This window comes from Olea europaea, chromosome 12 (assembly GCF_002742605.1).
Source record: "Olea europaea var. sylvestris chromosome 12, O_europaea_v1, whole genome shotgun sequence".
In the NCBI taxonomy this organism is placed as follows: Eukaryota; Viridiplantae; Streptophyta; class Magnoliopsida; order Lamiales; family Oleaceae; genus Olea; species Olea europaea.
The window spans coordinates 2,651,832-2,672,207 of record NC_036248.1 but is presented as its reverse complement, the minus strand read 5'-3'; the positions used below and the strand labels follow the sequence as shown (position 1 = coordinate 2,672,207).

The following is a 20,376-nucleotide window of genomic DNA, read 5'->3' as shown; positions in this document are numbered from 1 at the left end:
CCCCTGAGCACCTGTGCAACTACCGTAGGTTATCCCTGTACAGTGTACAAGGGGAATAATTCAAAGGCAAGTGGCTTGCTCAAAAGTCGCAAGGATAAAGGTCGTAAGAGTCCATCAGCAATGGTCCTGGTTGGGAGTACCAGATACCTTCTATCATCCTATAAAGTAGTGGGTGACATCACTTTCTTGGAAAAAGATAACGACTAAAAATTAATATGTATTTTGGAAATGATAGCTATTCATGCGTATCACCGGTACGTATATAAGTCCTATGGCTTATCGATAGGCCATTGGGACTATCATTCTCCTTTTTAAATATTGATAAACTAATAGAATGCGAAGACCGACTCGCGACCCAATCGTGGCACGGCATCTGAATCCCACGTAGGAAATGGAGACGTGTAAACCTGGACATGTGAGGTCCAAAAGCATCTTTGACGTACATAGTTTTTACACGCTCTTGGAAGAGCGTCAAACATAACCATTGTATTTCCTACGCTTATTTCCCTGCTTTGAAACTCACGCGCGACCTCTTTTCTCTCTTAAACACTGTTCTCCGTATGACCGTATCTCTCTTCACACTCTAACGACTTATATATAAAGGGAGGTGGGAGAGAGAGGGTACCTGTAGGGAAAGCAATTCCCCTAAAACTTAAAAACTTCTCCGATCTGTACTTACCTTTCCATCACCAAATTTCTAGGTATAAATGATATTTATGTATGTTTGTCTGTATTTATATTGACGACTGGTGGTTAATTGTGTTGTCTTGTTGGGTTTAGCCTTTTGGGCGTGATTTGTAATGGGCTTATGAATTTGATGTGTTTTTTTCTTCGATTTTGAAGTGGGATTTTACTGGATCTGAGGGATTTGGAGAACTTTGTCTATAAAAGATGTCTTCTTTAAGCAGAGAGTTGGCTTTCTTAATTCTTCAATTTTTGGACGAAGAGAAATTCAAAGAAACAGTTCACAAGTAAGCCATTTTTGTTTTCCCTTATAATTTTTCATGGGTTTTGGATTTTTTAAGTAATTTTGTTGTTGATTGTTTTGGGATTTGGAAAATGAATGGAGGTTGGAAAAGGAATCGGGGTTTTTCTTCAACATGAGGTACTTTGAGGATGCTGTGACCAATGGTGAATGGGACGATGTGGAAAAGTATTTATCGGGGTTTACAAAGGTTGATGATAACCGTTACTCCATGAAAATTTTCTTCGAGATCCGAAAACAGAAGTATCTTGAAGCTCTCGACAAGTAAAGCTCTAATCTCATTCATTTCTATAATTTAAGAAAATAATAGAGCATGTTTGGGAGTGATTTTGAGAATTGATTTTTTGACCGTTAGGAGAAAAGTGGGGTCTATCCGTGAGAGAAGAAGTCAAATATGACGGCTGGAATAATGAAATAACGGTCAAAAAAATCAATTTTTTTGTGAAAAAATCGGGTCCAAACAGGCTCATAATGATGATGGATAGTGCTCCACGGTTGTACTTTTTTGTAATTTTGGGTCTATATTAATTCTTCTCGGTCAATTGTAGGCGTGATAATGCGAATGCTGTGGAGATACTTACAAAGGATTTGAAAGTGTTTTCGGGTTTTAATGAAGACCTCTTTAAGGAAATAACTATGCTCCTAACCTTGCATAATTTTAGGTAATGTGCATTGATCCAAAGTATGATTGCAGTTGTCATTGAAGTTTGCATTGTAATAGATTAAGTTCTAATTATTTTTTAATTGAGCACATAGCGAGATAATTTCCTTAAAAATTATTACAATCAGAGAAAAATTTGTAGTCTGGATTTATATTTAGGTTGCACAATGTTAATTTTACTCTCAACATGGAGCATAAATCGTATAGTAACGGCATTTTCGTGGGATGCAGTGGCAAATTTAGGAGAACCAGTTTGGTCCAGAGATATTTATGGGAGGTGGAATCATTTATGGGTTATAAATTACGGAATTAATTGGAGGAACATTAGGCTGCTTGAGTAACCACATCATCTAAGCATTTTGCTTGTTGACATTTACTTCACTTTTCTGTGTATGATTTTAAAATAACTGCATTTGATTTTTTGTTCTCCTAGTTTTACACGGTAATTAAGTTTTTGGAGAACACTGGAACAAGAAAAGTGTGTCAATTTTTTCTCACTAAATGAACATTAAAGTGAAGATAAAGACAGATAGAATTATGAAATACAATTTTCAAATGTTGCTATAAGCTGTTTATTTAATCACACAAGCTCATTCAAAACTTTTAAGACCCTATTTATTGAGGATAATTTCCATGTGTAACTTCACTTCTCCGAAATTTCATGTTTTCTACTTGTTGGTAATAGAGGATTTGGGCTTCTATACTTTCTTTAAAAGACAAAATGAGATTACACCAGGCTTATGTTTAAGGTGAAAGGAAATAATCGCAAAAAATTCATGACCTAGTGGCAAAGGTTTTTCTCTCCATCTGGCTCTAATTTGTGAACTTTCACTGGTTTTTGGTACTTTTTCTCTCTATACTTGCTAATCTCACTCACATTTTGCTGGAAAATTTCTTAAACCAGGGAGAATGATCAGCTTTCTAAATATGGTGATACCAAGTCAGCTAGGGGTACAATGCTTGTTGAGCTAAAAAAGCTGATAGAGGCAAATCCGCTCTTTCGTGATAAACTTCAGTTCCCCAACTTAAAGAACTCAAGACTGCGGACGCTAATAAACCAAAGGTAATTTGAACAGCAAAAGACAAGTAATAATGGTCTTCCATGATTTGGTTAATATGTGAATGAAATTATTACCTGTTTGTCGAGTTGCAGTTTGAATTGGCAGCACCAGCTCTGTAAGAATCCAAAGCCTAATCCCGATATAAAAACCCTATTTGTTGACCATACTTGCGGACAACCGAATGGTGCCCGAGCACCATCCCCGGTCACTAATCCACTGATGGGTTCCATGCCTAAAGCTGGGGGATTCCTACCTATTGGTGGTCCTGGTGTAAGTTTGTGTGGATACATTTCTCTGTTTTTTTGTTTTTTTTTCAGTGGATAACATCTATTGATTGTCGGAATATTTTTCTTCCTATAAACAGCCATTTCAACACGCCCCAGCCCCTATGACAGCATCACTTGGAGGCTGGATGGCCAATCCATCCTCTGTGCCTCACCAAGCTGTTTCTGTTGGGCCTATGGGCTTAATTCCTCCCAGTAATGCTGGTAATATATTTAATCCTCTACATGACTATTGATGTTCTCTACATCATTATTTTGATGTTCAATTATTATGTACATCATTATTTTGAAGTCAAAGTCAAACATTAATTTTAACTACACGTTTCACAACTACTACTCACTTATTATCAACACATTTTGTGGGAATCATTACTCCTCTTTATTGTCAAACCATTGTAATTTCTCCCAAGCAAGCCCTACGAGTTGCAAAAGAAATTTGGTTGGATTATTATGGAGTTACGGTGAAATTGCTTAATGTAAGACAGATTTTACTTATCTATTGTAACCACTAAAATACATCTTCTCTTTCATTTTAACCAAATTTTTTGTTAGATAATTCTCTTTGTTCCTTCTGTATCTTATATATGGCATATAGCATCTATGCAAAAGCGTCCTAGGACTCCTCCTACAAATAATCCAGCACTGGACTATCAAATTGCTGATTCTGAACACGTGCTGAAGAGATCAAGACCTTTTGGAGCATCAGAGGAGGTATAACATATGCAGTCAACCTGTTCCTTTTTTGGGTCTTGCCACTTCTTTGGACGTCTATAATAACTTGCTGTATATTGTTGTAATTGGGTTCCTCTAGAGTTAATTTATAAATTGCTGGTGTATTTTTTTGGGATTGCCCTGGTTGTTCAATTTTAACTCTTAAATACTTACCATTCCATTCAGTTTTAGATTTCTGATTCATTCTATTTTGTGGGCCCCTATATTTTAATTCCTTGCTATATGGGCAATTCATGTACAGGTTAACAATCTCGCTGTGAACATATTCCCTGTCGCATATCCTGGACAAAGTCATTCTCGTTCCACATATTCCACGGAGGACTTACCCAAGATTGTTTTGGCACATCTGAATCAGGGTTCTTCTGTGAAGAGCATGGATTTCCACCCAGCATGCCAAACTCTGCTTCTTGGTTTGCTCCTACTGTCCATAGAATTGTTGCTCTTTTAGTTCACACTCTGACCAATTGGAAGAAGGCTGAAGATTTATTCTGTTACTTGTTGCTATGTCTATTTTATTTATGGTGTCCGCAAAAAAAAAAAAACGGATTTTGGTGTGAGTGTGAAAAGTATATCCATCCGTGTGCGTTTAGATCTATTATTCATACTGATAGATGATATTCCATATATAGAAGCATATACATATGCACATCGTGCATATAAAATTATTTATGCGCCTTTGTATAATTTCAGTGGGTACCAATATTGGCGACGTTGCTATATGGGAAGTAGCTAGTAGAGAGAGGCTTGCTTGTAGAAATTTTAAGGTTCGGGATCTTGGAGGATGCACAATGATTCTGCAGGTGTTGTTCATAGAGCCTTTTGTTGCCTTCTCTTCGTGCGGCTTTGACAATTGATGAGATCAATTTTCTGCCTTTTACATGTAGGCTTCTTTGGCTAATGAATATACTGCATCAGTTAACCGTGTAACTTGGAGCCCTGATGGAACCCATTTTGGTATGTACTGTTAGGTTTTTTATGCTGATTCATCTTATACCTCGTATCTCATCCCCAGCCTTCAAAGAACTGAGAACATAAAAAAACCTAAACCACACGGACTTATAATCGGTCGCAGTAGCATTATGTCAAATCTCTGCATTAATTACTTTTTCATCGGTACAGCAGACAAAGATAACCCTTCCTTGATGGAAAGACACTTGTATAATGGATAAGAATATTTTATTGGGGGATTAGTTTGGGGAACTGGATTTGAACTTTGGATTATAATTTCAGAATCTGAAAATCTTGGATTCAAGAAAAATAGGTCATACCAGTCAATGCTATTTTCCCTTCTTATCCTTTTTAAAGGGAAAAGGCGGATTGTGATAGTAATTTAGATTTTTCCTCAATTAGATTAACTTTTAAGTAAATTGAAAGCTTTTGATCACGAGTTGTAGTTTAGGATTTGGTCAAAATGGATATTCTTTTATCATAACAAGTTACATCACCATCCAACCAGAGTTCTGAGATGCAATGATATTCTAAATCCATGTTTCATTCATAAATCCTAGGCCCTTATCGGGGAGCATAAATTATTTCTCTATTTTGTTGACATTAACATTCTATGTACTAGAGCTTTAATTGTAATGGTTTCATTTGTGAAAGATGACGAGTCGATTGAAAGGCTCTGATGGCATATGACCCTTGTTATCAGTTATAATTGTTGTTACTCTGATTTAGGTGTGGCATATTCGAAGCACATTGTTCACATTTATGCTTATCATGGCGGTGATGATTTAAGGAATCACCTTGAGGTTTGTAGTTGAAGTTCAGGAATCTGTTTTTGTTTTATGATAGTTTGTTTTGAGTTTTAAACTCTCTGTCCTTCCTGTAAATATGAATGGAGATGCCCATGTTCAGGAATCTGTTTTTGTATGACAATTCAATTTGCCTGACTAATTGTTTCAGATTGATGCCCATGTTGGTAATGTCAGTGATCTTGCTTTCTCTAATCCTAACAAGCAGTTGTGCATCATAACTTGTGGAGAGGATAAGGCAATTAAGGTTTGTATTTTTCAATAAATCATATTACGATGAGAATTTGATGCATGCACAGCACCGTACAACATTTATCGGTACAGGTGTGGGATGCAGCTACTGGTGCTAAACAGTACACTTTTGAGGGTCACGAAGCACCTGTTTATTCTGTATGCCCACATCATAAGGAAAACATTCAGGTAAGATGATGGCAGAATGGATTTACATTTTGTGGGCTATGTCTGACCATATTTCAAGTGTAAAATCTGTCAAAACTATGTTTTGTTTTGTATTCACTTTTTTTGGGTGGGGTGGGTTGTGAATTGTTATTTCTCTTTTTACTCTGGTTAAAGCTAATTGTTTACATGCAGTGGGTTTACTTTTGCACACCTCTCTTTCTGCCAACCTGGATGGTGACTTAATAAATGGCTATGATGGAGAAAGATATATTACATAGAAAACTTTCCAATTTTGATATTTTAGGAAAAGTAATTGGGTTTTATTTGATTGATTTCTAATATTTTATTAGTGGTTTCCTTTTTAAAGTAGATTAGCTTAAACCCAGTACGAAGGGGCTTATTCATTGTAATAGTTAGACTTGATTATTGAATACATTCAGAATTCTCTCTCTAGTTCTTTTTCTATTCTCCTCTCTCTCTTTTCTTCTCGCCCCATTCCCCTTCTTCAAATGTCATTCTTATTCAATTGCATTGGAGCAGAGATATTTGATGAGATTCAATCATTACAATATTTAAACTGTAGAATGATTTCAAATGGAAACAAAAATTGGAAGGGGAAAAGAAAAAACATAAATTGTGCTCCATCAGATCGTGAATTTTCTAAAGGGATCTATCTCATCCCTTTATTATGCTTTCCCCAAAACTTTTTCTTCCAACTGATTTTTTTTTTTTTTTTTTTTTGGCAGTTCATCTTTTCAACTGCTATTGATGGGAAGATTAAGGCATGGTTATATGATAATATGGGGTCAAGGGTTGATTACGATGCTCCAGGTCACTCTTGTACTACCATGGCCTACAGTGCTGATGGGACTAGGTAAAAATATAGTCTTCGCCATTTCTCATTGTGGCATAGGTTTACTCAATTGTGCAATTGGCTTTATGTATATTTTTGATTTCTCAATTTCTTGTATAAATGGCAGGCTATTTTCTTGTGGTACTAGTAAAGATGGCGAATCACACATTGTGGAGTGGAATGAGAGTGAAGGGGCAGTCAAGCGGACATACCTTGGTCTTGGGAAACGTTCTGTAGGAGTGGTTCAGTTCGATACAACAAAGAATCGGTTCTTGGTTGCTGGTGATGATTTTGTAATAAAATATTGGGATATGGACAATGAAAACCTCTTGACCGTTACTGATGCTGAGGGTGGTTTACCGGTAACTGCAAAGTTGGATCTCATTTAGATTAACTGACTATTTATGGGAGAGAGGATCTGATTAAATTCTCATTTTGTTATAATTTTTCAGGCTTCGCCTTGCATTAGGTTTAATAGGGAAGGGTTGCTATTGGCTGTATCAACTAGTGACAATGGTGTTAAAATAATTGCAAATGCTGAAGGTGTTCAGCTGATGCGCTCTATTGAAAATCGTGCATCTGGATCTGTTGCAAAGGTATAGTAATCTAGGTATGTTATGCAGATTTTGAGATTAGAATGTTCATTATGCTCATTATTGGTTAAGCAGGAGCCTATGATCAATGCATTTGGTGCTTCTAGTTCAGCTGCTGGGACAAGCAGAGATATGATTGCTATGGTGAGCACTGATAGCTAATTCAGTTTTATGAGAAAAGCTGAGTTACTGTAGATAATTGTTTCACGCAGTTATGCATAATGAATTTTTTACTGCTCATATTCTCAACAGTTGTTTTGTTGACCACTAACTTAATGAGTTTTTGCAGAATGGTGATAGAAGTTTACCAGATGTAAAACCCAGAATTTCTGATGAGCTGGAAAAATCTAGAATTTGGAAGCTGACTGAAATTGACGAACCATCTCAGCTTCGTTCCCTGAGGCTTCCTGATAGTTTACTGTCAGTGAGGGTATGAATTTTCCAAAAAACCAGCCTGGCTCAATCTCACCATGTTACCATTTTTCTTATATATGTGCTTGTCCACAATGGCAAGTCTCTGTTCATTTACAGTTCGTCCTTCCGTCTTCTCCTTGTTAATTTAGATGATCTAGGGATTTATATTGTGTTCTCAAGTCATTTATCTGGTGGAGAGAAGATTTACCATGTTCTTTTGGGAGTGGTCAGTCTCTGTAACTTTGAGATTCGTGGAAATTATTATCTGAATTAGTAGTATAAATCTGGACATATTGGAATATTTAGAAAAAAAGTGATCATCATCGGATAACCTTGGGAGGCTGAGATGAGCCTTTTCCAGCAGTTTATATTTGTATAGGCACCTGGTATTTTGGAATATGATCTGGAGAATTTATTGTGTTGATGAATCTTTAAAGTTATTCATAAATTTTATGGCCACCCTCATAATTTGGGCACATTATATTATACCAATTGTAATTTCATCTACATGTATTTCTTCAAATAAATTGAAACTACTGTTGACACCTCACATGGTGGACAGTTTTCTGATTGGCCAGGAGATTCCCACATCCTTTTTAATCCACCACTGGATTGAGAAGTTCATGCAAATGGAAACCAAGAACTAAAATTTTGGAGGCAGGTTTACTGTAGTCAAAGTGATTTTCCCTGATCTCGGATGTTGTCCTGATATTTTACTCTCATTAGCTGGATCAATATGAAATTTTTCCTAGAAACTTTGAAATTAACATGGATAGCTAAATTGTGGAAGCAGGGTCCGAGCTAGGATTGTATTTCAATGGTTTTTTTTTTTTTGGATACATTAATGTTGGTTCCTATGATTTTTCATACTCCAAATAGGTGATGTTAGATAATATAAAGTGAATGTAGTTGAGGCATGAAATAGAACTTGTAACTGTTGTGTCTAATAATTAAAACGGAAAGACCTCATTTATATGATTACAATTAACTAGAAAATAAAACATTCTAATCAAACAACTAAGGAAATATTCTAAGAGAGTCCGAGAAAAGTCTCACGGAGAATACCTTGATGATGTTTTGATATGTCTTTAACAAGTGCATGCATTCAGGAATTAACTACTTAAATGGACAACTAGTGAAATAATACATTAATGGCATGTTTGAAATATGTAATTGAATAGGAATGAAACTTGAGGGTAACTCAGTGGTCAGGTCTTGGGTTTGCTCCTCAATAATCACCAGTATGAATCCCTTAAGGCCACTGAGTGAGTACTCAACTGTAAATTTCAAGCTCCATGGGATTAGTCGAGGTGCGCGTAAACTGACTCGGACACTCACGATAAAAAAAAAATGTAATTGAATAGGAATGGTGAGACAAAAAGTTAAAAATCTTATTTCAACTGTCTAATACAGTTAAAACCTTATCCACACTGTTCAATTTGTCTACCATGTTCTAGGTTTTTTTGCCTACAATGATTAACAATTTGGATGATTAATCCTTTAGATGCCAATAGTAACATTATTGGAAGTGTCAAAATACTTCATTAGCAAAGTCTAAACCATTAATTTACAGAAAATTTATTTTCAGATCACAATTTAAGACATAACATGAAGTTCACTAGATTTCATCATTAATTTGTTTGAATACATAGAGATTCATGTCATTTGTCAAACTATTACGTGCTTCTTTGTCAAACCACAACATAGCAAATTCTGTTAATAGAAAGAAAAATTTCTATGATAGTAATTTTTCAAATAACCCGATAATGGTAGTTGACCCCATTGCCCTCATGCTAGCTCCGCTAGTGAGTGGAGGCCTATTGTTTATTGCCAAGAGCTCTTTACAAGGCCCTATGATCTAGATATGATATAAAATATTTATTATTTACAGGAAATTGAAAATTTGTTGTATGAAGTTATAAAATCTTGTGTAACTCTATATTTCGTGACCATGGCCCACCAAATTAGGTCCCAGGTGATGAGGATATCGTTATAGTTGGACTTTTATTATTGTTTCAGTATTTTAGTTGGATATTTATTATTGTTTCAGTTGGACTTTTATTTAAGTTTACGTATTTTAGTTAGGACTTAAGTAATGGGCTTGGCCCTATATTTCTAGGTTTTTATTATTTAAACCTATCTTGGTTTGTAATTTTGGACTATGAATTGATTGAGAATTATTGGTTAGGCTGCTGCCGTCTCCTCCCTCTTCTGCCCTATTTCTCCTCCTTCTTCCCCGTTTCTCTGTGTTCCCTCTTTCCCACCATCCTAATTCTGCATCAATTTGGTATCAGAGCCAAAATCCAACAGTAACAGAATCCCACAACCAATTACCCCACGGCTGAAATCCGTTCAGTTAATCCCCAGTCAATTATCCCCCCTTTGAAACCGCCAATTTCTCCTATTTCATATACACTTATATACACACAACACAACCCACTGCAGACAAGGACGACCAGTTTCCCTCACGACTGCCAATACACAACCCTCAAGATCGCGACTTTCACACTCGCGAGCCGCAACCAATACAAACCCCAACCAAAAGAAAGCCCGTCATGCAGAACTTAAAGAGCAGAGAAGTCTGACCAGAATTTTTTCCGTCCACCGTCGCCCTCCAACTACCACCCTGCAGCTTACACAAATTCCTTATAACCCACCGAAATCACAGCAACCAAAAAAACGGAACCATCGCCTGTTCGAGATTCACAAACCTGCAAATTCGAACTTCTGCACTAGTTGCTTCTACCCCGATTCAGTTGAAGGATCTTAAAGTTTTTACTGTAGTTCGTGCAATTTTCCAGCTTGCAGAAGAAATTCCTTGCATCTCTGCAGTTGTGGTTGCTCTACTTGCAGCAGCCACGATTCAAGAAGAAAGAACCCCAACCGCCGACATCACCGCAGCTCAATTGTCTGGTGACTGTGGCGTTGAAGCAGGAGTGGAATAGCAGCGAGGAATCAACGATTTCGAATTGGGTAGTGTGTTTTGGGCTCTGCCTATAGGTTGTGTTAATGTTGGGCCATGTGTTATGTTAAATGGGTTCATTTTAGTTGACTGTTCAGTACCGCACCTCGACGAGCACGGAATTTTCTATCTTGGCATCTCAGGGCTTAATAGTTCAGAACGTGGAGACATTAGACGCTGGGACGACTCAAACCAACAGTACTTAGGGGGTTCCTGATCCTATTTAGTTTTAGTTGACGCTATTTCTTTATTTTAGAATTGCATCAATTAATTCGTTGTGTGCTGGCCATTTGATAATATTGCCTTCAACCTATTTGATTGTATTTCACGAACTAAATTCCATTGATGTGTACTAGCCCTTTGATAATACTGCCTTAAACCTATTCGATTATATTTCACGAACTAAATTTCATTACTCAATCGTTTACCCCACGTGACTAGACCTAGTATTTGGACATTTGCTTTTCTATTTTATTAGCATTAGTAGTATTAGCTTGCAATCGAGCCATAAGTAACCCCAAACTTTAAATTGACAAAATAACAAAAAAAAGAAAAGAAAAAAGAAAAATAAATAATAATAATAATAATTTCAATAACTAATTCTTCGGTTGGCACTAGTTGATTGTTGATTATTGATCTCAGTAGTGCACTTTACGTAGTCGTGTTACTGTGTATGCAATTGCATAGTGGTCGCGTTACTGCCTCTAGCTCTAGTAACCTTACCATGGACCCCGCCCAAATTGAGGCCCTCACCAGACAACTTGCACAATTACAAAATCAACTAACAGCTGTCCAAAATGAGGTAGCCGCTACTCATGAAGAGAATAAAGCCCTAACTGCTAGGTTGAATACTCTTGACCCAATTCCATATTCGACCGAGGCTGAGAACTCTGAGACTTCCATTAATAGGCCTCATCGTCGCCCACAAGGTAGTCGACACCACGCCCGACATGGTCGTAGGGAAGGGAATCAGGCTCGGGAACGAGAGCGGGGATATTACCGTCATGGTACACAATCTCCCCCTCGCCACAAGGAGCGCCTCTTTCGAAACATTAAGTTGGATGCCCCTACGTTTGACGATTGTCTAGATCCTAGTGCATTCAATCAATGGGTTAGAGATATGGATCGCTTCTTTGCATGGTATGGGGTCCCGGTAGATCGGAGGGTACAATTTGCCAGTTTGAAGTTAACTGGCACTGCTCAGCTCTTTTGGGAGAGTGTTGAGGACCTCCTTGAAAGGCGTCATGCTCCCCCTGTTGGGAGTTGGGATGAAATGAAGCACCGCCTTCAAGAAAAATATTTATCCCAATTTTATAGGGGTAACTTGCTGGATCAATGGAACGCACTTACACAAGGCAATCGACCTGTGACCGAATATGTTGCTCAATTTGATGAGTTTCGAATGAAATGTTAGGTTGTTGAGGATGAAGTTATGACTTTGAGTAGGTTTAGGCAAGGTTTAAGAGACGAACTTAGGCGCGAGCTTGTCCTTAGGGGTGTCACCACTCTCGACCACGCCTACTCTTTCGTTCGGGATTATGAATTAGTGACTAGGACACCATATAGAAATCGTAGTGACTCCCGCACTACAACCTCATCTGCATCCACGCCATCCCCTAAGTCTATTTTAGGTCCTCCTCCCTCTAATACCACCCCTGCAATGGATAGCAAAGGTAGAGGTTCTGAGGTTTCAAGGACATCCTCCCGTTTGCAATGCTTCAACTGTAAGGGTTTTGGTCACATTGCTTCTAAGTGCCCTAGCCGAGCCCTAGTTCTGGACGAACGTGAGGATATAGTCGTCGAACCACTAGAGGATCAGGTTTATGAGCCTAAGTTAGAAGAGTTTGAAGACTTGGAGGACAGTGAGGATACCTTCTTAAGTTGTATTCAGGCTAGTCCCATTATCCCACATACACCCAGAGTCGGTGTCGTCCGTTGCACCCTCACCCAGCCTAAGGATGCCGACGATTGGCACCGTCATGCCATCTTCCACACCTACATCAAGATTAATAACAAGGGCTGTAAAGTTATCGTGGATAGTGGCAGCTGTATTAATGCGGTTTCGAAGGCTACTATATCCCGTCTAGGGTTGAAGCCAGTTCCTCACCCCCAACCTTATAGTGTCTCTTGGGTTGACACCTCCTCTATAGCTGTTAAGGAGTGTTGTTTAGTCCCTATCTAGTTCCTGGAGTATAAGGACCATATATGGTGTGACGTTATTTCGATGGACGTCGGGCACATCATCTTAGGACGACCTTGGCTATTTGACCTAGATGTAACCATATATGGTCGATCCAATTCCTGCTCCTTCGTGTTTAATGGAAAGAAAATTTACCTTAACCCACTACCCCCAAAGCCGGCTGGCTCACTAGAAGCGAAGAAAAGTGTGGAACAAAAGGGGTTGCATATCATTAGTCCTACAGAGTTTGAGCGTACAATTGTTGGTGACTCAATTGTGTTCGCCTTAGTAGTCATGGAGGTTTCATCTAACTCCACAAGTGAGGATACTGCGGAAGTCCAATCGATCCTTCAGGAGTTTCGAGATGTCTTTGCGGAGGACCTACCTGATCATCTACCTTCGCTAAGAGATATTCAGCACGCCATAGATTTCGTCCCCGGCGCATCCCTTCCAAATTTGTCACATTATAGGATGAATCCTACCGAGCACGCTGAGCTCCAAAGGCAAGTGGATGACCTTCTCAACAAAGGATTCATTCGTGAGAGTTTAAGCCCATGTGCTGTCCCCGCCCTATTGACGCCCAAAAAGGATGGATCTTGAAGAATGTGTGTGGATAGTCGTGCTATCAATAGGATCACGGTGAAGTATCGTTTTCCCATTCCCAGGCTTGATGATATGCTGGATATGATGGTTGGCTCGACAATCTTTTCAAAGATCGATCTAAAGAGTGGGTACCATCAAATTAGAATTTGCCCAGGGGATGAGTGGAAGACCGCGTTTAAGACGAAAGATGGCCTTTATGAATGGCTGGTCATGCCTTTTGGGCTAAGTAATGCGCCGAGTACCTTCATGCGGGTAATGACACAAACTCTTCGACCGTTCATGGGTAAATTTCTCGTTGTCTACTTTGATGATATCCTCATCTATAGTAAAACTAAGGAGCAACACCGTGACCACTTCAAACGAGTTTGCTCTACCCTTCGTGAGACTAACCTGTATGCTAATGTCAAGAAATGTTCCTTTTTCACGGATAGCGTAGTTTTTCTGGGGTTCATTGTCTTGTCGACAGGGGTGTTTGCTGACCCTACTAAAATTCAGGCGATAATTGACTGGCCTGAGCCTAAGGCCATTCATGATGTCAGGAGCTTTCACGGCTTAGCTACGTTTTACCGCCGTTTTATTAAAGGGTTTAGCACTATTATGGCACCTATTACGGAGTGCATGAAGAAAGGGGAGTTTCATTGGACACGAGGGGTGGCGAAGCCCTTTAAGTTAGTCAAGGAGCGAATGACAGAAGCTCCTGTCATGCGTCTTTCCGATTTTTTCAAAGTCTTTGAAGTTGAATGTGACGCTTCTGGGGTAGGTATAGGCGGAGTCTTAAGTCAGGATCGTCACCCTGTCGCCTATTTCAGTGAAAAGTTAAATGAGGCCAAACGACGATATTCAACGTATGATAAGGAGCTGTATGCGGTGGTCCAGGCTTTGCGCTATTGGCGCCACTACTTGTTGCCCCAGGAATTTGTCCTTTATTCGGACCACGAAACCCTCCGTTACCTCAACTCTCAGAAGAGATTAAGTTCTAGGCATGGACGTTGGATTGAATATTTACAGGCCTATTCATTTGTTTTAAAACACAAGAAGGGCGTGGAGAACCAAGCAGCTGACGCGTTAAGTCGTCGTGTCTCCCTTTTGTCGATCATGAGTGTCAAAGTCATTGGTTTTGAAAGGCCTAAGGAGGATTACGAGGCATGCCCAGATTTTAAGGATATCTTTCTCGATTTGCAAGGAGGACAATCAAACAGCACAGATGGCTTTCGACTTGAGAATGGTTATCTCTTTCGAGCCAATAAATTGTGCATCCCTCGATCTTCAGTGCGAGATTTTATAGTGTGGGAAGTTCACACGGGAGGGTTAGCCGGTCACTTTGGGCGTGATAAGACCATTGAGGAGGTTGAACGCCAATTCTATTGGCCTAGTTTAAAGAGAGATGTGGCTAAAATTGTTAGTACATGTAACACTTGTCAATTGGCCAAACAGAAGAAGTAGAACACAGGCCTATATACTCCTCTCCCCGTCCCCAATTGTCCTTGGTAAGACATTAGTATGGATTTTGTGCTAGGACTGCCACGCACCCCAAAGAAGCATGATTCTATTTTCGTGGTTGTCGATCGTTTCTCGAAAATGGCTCACTTTATCCCCTGTAGCACATCGGATGCGTCCAAGGTTGCCATGTTATTCTTTAATGAGATTGTCAAATTGTATGGGCTTCCCAAGACCATCGTGTCCGATAGGGATGTTCGCTTCACTAGCCATTTTTGGAGGACTTTGTAGCATAAGATGGGTACCAAATTAAAATTTTCCACAGCCTACCACCCTCAAACTGACGGTCAAACCGAAGTTGTTAATCGGAGTCTTGGTAACTTATTACGTTGTTCGGTCCGGGAGAACCTTCGAAATTAGGATTTAATCCTTCCTGTCGCTCAAATCGCGTATAATAGCTCCGTAAATCGTTCATTAGGTATGAGTCCATTTGAAGCCGTTCACGGATACAAGCCTAGGAAACCATTAGATCTCATCCCTATGTCCCCACAGGTTAGAGTGTCAACATTAGCCGAAGCATTTGCACAACACTTTCGTGATTTGCACATTGAGATCAATAAACAACTTGAAGCTAGTAATGCAAATTATAAACTACAAGCTGATTTACATAAACGACATACTGAGTTTAATGTTGGGGATTACGTTATGGTTCGCATTAGGCCAGAGCGGCGTCTACATGGACCCACCTCCAAATTGCAAGCTCGTAGTGCTGGTCATTTTAAAATTTTAAAGCAAGTTGGTCCAAATGCTTATATTGTCGACATTCCATCCCACATTGGTTACCACCATACTTTCAATGTTGAAGACCTTGTAACTTATAAAGGCCATTTCATTCCCTCAGATGATCCCCTGTTACCTCATTTTGTGGACCTTGATTCTAATTCTTTGGCCCCCTCTAACCCACTACCACCTCTCACAGCACACACAGATAAAATTGATGCTATTTTAGATGAAGAAACTGTGTTTACTAATGATGGAGAGGTTCAGCGCATCCTTGTTCGTTGGGTTGGTCGACCAGATTCTGATTGTGCATGGATCTCCAGGGAGACACTACAGCATTTGGATCCTGATTTGCTAGAGCTTTATCGGAGTCAGCAGGATCTTCCTTGGCCCAGATCGCCTCCCGTCCACCCGAGGGGAGTTGATGAGGACACCAGATTCAGACCGCCACTGACGCATTTCTACAGACGCCGAAAGAAACTTGCCCAACCACTCAACTTATGGTTGGGAGATTGAAGAGAGTCTACGGTGATATATCCACTCGACAGGGTCGAGTTTTCTCCCACCCTGGGAGAGTTGATGAGAACATCATTATAGTTGGACTTTTATTATTGTTTCAGTATTTTAGTTGGACTTTTATTATTGTTTCAGTTGGACTTTTATTTAAGTTTACGTATTTTAGTTAGGACTTAAGTAATGGGCTTGGCCCTATATTTCTAGGTTTTTATTATTTAAACCTATCTTGGTTTGTAATTTTGGACGATGAATTGATTGAGAATTATTGGTTTGGCTGCTGCTGTCTCTTCTCCCTCTTCTGCCCTATTTCTCCTCCTTCTTCCCTGTTTCTCTGTGTTCCCTCTTCCCCACCATCCTAATTCTGCATCACCAGGCCCCTTCATGGTCGATGTCGGCTTCCTCCTGAATCTCACCTTTTATGTACTGTCCACTAGGAGTTGGACCCCAACGTTGTAATCTTTCATGTCCCCAGCAATTTGAACTTCAGACCCTCTTTAAGAGGTACTTTAAGTTGAATGTTGGTACCAAATTGGGCCGAATCCAGTTTGCCATGGACGGGGGATGCGTTGTTTTGGCTCTGATGGAATGTTATAATTGATATTAATACATTAATTTCCGGTTTTAAAGTTCATTTTAGGAAATGTAATCAGGGTTGATTTTATAGTATTCCCTTAGAAACCCTATAAAAGGGATATTATGCAATGTAATTGAGACAACTTTTGATTATGAAATAAATTGAATTTCTCCCCCAATTTCTATCTTCCCCTCTCCCTTTTCTTCTCTCATTTCTCCCCCCTTTCCCCTTCTCCTACCATTGTTCAATCGCATCCTGCATCAGGTTCGTTCCTTATTCTTCAAAAAAGAGAAGTTATATGTGGTTATCCAATAGCTGACACTAATTACTTCCTACTGTATTTGACTTTATAAGTGGATTTCTTCCCCTGTTTTTACTTTATGAATTAAACCGAGTGTTTTTTTTTGCTTTGGATATAAAATCATATTGATTGTATGCTATAATTATGACAAAGGTTGGTACTTATGAATACTAGTTTGTCTGTAGATGCTCTTCTGTCTGAAGACGCTTGTGTATATGTTTGCAGTTATGTCAGGAAATTTTGAGGTTTACTCCATATTAATGTGCACTTGCTCACCGTCATGGATCTGTTTTCATTTTAGATTATGAGGTTGATTTATACAAATTCTGGAGGTGCCATATTAGCTTTAGCATATAATGCTGTCCACAAACTCTGGAAATGGCAAAAGAATGAGAGAAATGTTACTGGAAAGGTTTGTAACTTATCCTTGACATCTTAATTTCAAAGGATTTCTCCTTAAACTTTCCTTCATGATTTGATAATCTTAGGAAATGGAAAAAATGTTACTTTTGTTTCAAAGAGTGTTTGGATACTCAATTTTTTTTATTACTTCTAAAAAAGTTGAATTGTTTTTTAAAGCAAATCTTATCCACTGTCAAAATAAGTAACTCATTTACATATACGACCCATAAATATTGTTTATACTAAAACTAACTTATTTACTTCCAAGTGAACTTTATTTTTTGCCAAACAAGTCTAATTATTTCTTTGCTTATGTAGGCAACCACTGCTGTGTCCCCTCAACTATGGCAACCATCTAGTGGAATATTAATGACCAATGACATATCTGAGACGAACCTTGAGGAAGCTGTTCCATGCTTTGCACTCTCAAAGAATGACTCTTACGTTATGTCAGCATCAGGAGGAAAAATTTCCCTATTTAATATGATGACATTCAAGGTAATTACTCTATTTTGATTGTAATAGATATTTTTTCATCATTGGTTTTCTGGTTTGTGTTTGCCCTTCTTTATATATCTGGCATATTTCATGAGGTGGATTAGATAGCACTGGACAATATTAAAAAAGAAAAGAAAAACTAAAATTTCGTTTATTAAACTGTCTATTGCAGTCTATTACAATGTACTAAGCATGCATATAGATTCTTATATTGTTTTCCCTTCACAGACAATGACAACATTTATGCCCCCTCCACCGGCGGCGACATTTCTTGCCTTCCATCCTCAGGACAATAATGTCATTGCTATTGGCATGGAAGATTCTTCCATACAAATTTACAATGTCCGCGTTGATGAGGTTCTTACACGAACAAAAGCTGGCGTGTTATTTTTGCAATGATTTAATGCTCAGATGCTTTTTGTTATTTATTTTTGTGTTTTAAAGGTAAAAATCAAACTCAAAGGTCACCAGAAGAGAGTAACTGGCCTTGCATTTTCCAATGTTTTAAATGTTCTCGTGTCATCTGGAGCTGATGCTCAGGTACGTTCAATGACGTAAAAAAGAGGAAAAAATGTCTCTACATGTGTCTTGAAGAGGGGAAAAAAATGAGGTCCATATTTTTTACTACTGTAATGGATGAGTGAAATATTCTTCCACAATTCTCTATCAAGTAAGGGAATTTAGGGTACATAGTAAACTTTTAAAAAATTTAATTAGCTTTTATAACTTGAGAGAATAAGCATCAAACTTGTGTAATCTAACTTTTGCTGTCAAAATGAATAAATTTGTGTTTTGTTGTCTGTACTTGGACAAGCGATATTATTTGTTTACGAAAGTGAAGACACTGGAATTCAAATTTTCTTTCTGCATTATGATATTTATGGAAATAAATATATCTCAAAATAACGTATAGTTACTTTCTCACTTTTGTATTCTAGCTATGTCTTTGGAGCGTAGATGGATGGGAAATGAAGGCGAGTAAGTTCTTGCAGATTCCTTCCAGTTGTGCACCAAATCCTCTTGCACAGACACGGGTTCAGTTTCATCAGGACCAGGCTCACGTGTTGGTTGTTCATGAAACACAACTAGCCATCTACGAGGCTTCGAAACTCGACTGTGTCAAACAGGTGCTAAGCTTCTGCTTTCTAGATGCTTTTATCGGCACTAGAATTCATTATATTATGTTGATATATTTGATAGTTGTCAAGATCCTTTATTATGTGTTTGCTTGTGTGTGTAGTGTGTGTTTTTTTCCTTGGATATTGCTAACTTACAATTCAAGAACCAAGAAAATGTGATTGAGAGAGCAGGGCAAAGAAAAAGAAATTTCGTAACTCAAAAAGCTTCGTGTTGCAGTGGGTTCCTCAAGAATCAAGCTCTGCAATTACGGATGCTACATTTTCATGTGACAGCCAATCAGTTTATGCAAGCTTCGAAAATGGGAGCATTTGCGTCCTCACTGCTACAGGACTGAAACTAAGGTGTCGCATTAATCCTGCTGCCTATTTGCCTTCTAATCCGAGGTACATATGTTGTTACCCTTGAGAAAAGAACTAATTTATACCTCCATCTCTTCTTCGAAATGGTGTCTAATTATCTAAAATACAGCTCAAGGGCATATCCACTTGTCATCGCGACTCATCCATCCGAATCTAATCAAATTGCATTAGGACTCAATGATGGTGGGGTGCACATGTTGGAGCCCCTGGAACTGGAAGGAAAATGGGGTACTGTCCCTCCGCAAGAAAATGGTCTTGTGGGTCTTAGCATCAGCCCCGTTGCAGCTTCTGCCGATCAATCTTCGAGATAGTACATTCTAGCTCCCTTAGTTTTTCTGAGCTGTAATCTTTAGGTGGCTTAGCGTATGAGATACACATCTTTGAATGGGGCTAGTCGAGGCGATACGCCAATTTCCAGTTGGGAAGAAAGACTGGGGAAACTCCGTTTTTGCCATGCGAGAAAATGGTCAATATGTTGATAGACATAGGAGGAAGGAGAATAGGTTTAGTCCATTAGTTAAGGCATAAAATAACGGATCTCTTCAAGATTGCTCGTATTTTTCAATACATTTTAAAGATACTTTGTGCGGAGGAAATCACGTTCTCGACTTTGAGATGAAATGCTATCAGGGAAGGATCGCCTTCGGAATTGACCAAAATTTGGAGCAAAAAATTCTATGCAGTTGGAACAGGTCTACGTGTTTTGCTTGTATATGTTCGATGGTTACGTTCTCCTTGCAACTTCGCCATTGCTATTCAATGAACTTGTTCTATGATTTTATGATTGAAGTTTGTTAGAGCATTTCCAACTGACACTTTATTTAAGAACATTTTATGCATGATAGAGAGTATCTTTAAATTTCGAGAGTCAAATTTTTTATGCACTTCA

General features: G+C 38.7%; 1 protein-coding gene across 1 annotated transcript; it reads left to right on the top strand.

Annotated features, from left to right (window-relative positions):
• Positions 1–551: 551 nt before the first annotated feature.
• Positions 552–20,367, top strand: LOC111405183 (topless-related protein 4-like). The gene is made up of 26 exons (XM_023033956.1): positions 552–701; positions 844–971; positions 1,070–1,249; positions 1,534–1,647; positions 2,551–2,709; positions 2,800–2,977; positions 3,072–3,195; positions 3,587–3,702; positions 3,965–4,133; positions 4,414–4,523; positions 4,608–4,677; positions 5,401–5,474; positions 5,629–5,724; positions 5,802–5,897; positions 6,623–6,750; positions 6,857–7,091; positions 7,182–7,325; positions 7,398–7,466; positions 7,612–7,752; positions 17,390–17,500; positions 17,809–17,988; positions 18,217–18,345; positions 18,433–18,528; positions 18,927–19,115; positions 19,345–19,511; positions 19,597–20,367. The coding sequence occupies exons 2-26, from the start codon at positions 892–894 to the stop codon at positions 19,796–19,798; spliced, it is 3,357 nt and encodes a 1,118-aa protein (XP_022889724.1). The 5' UTR covers positions 552–701; positions 844–891; the 3' UTR covers positions 19,799–20,367.
• Positions 20,368–20,376: the final 9 nt, after the last annotated feature.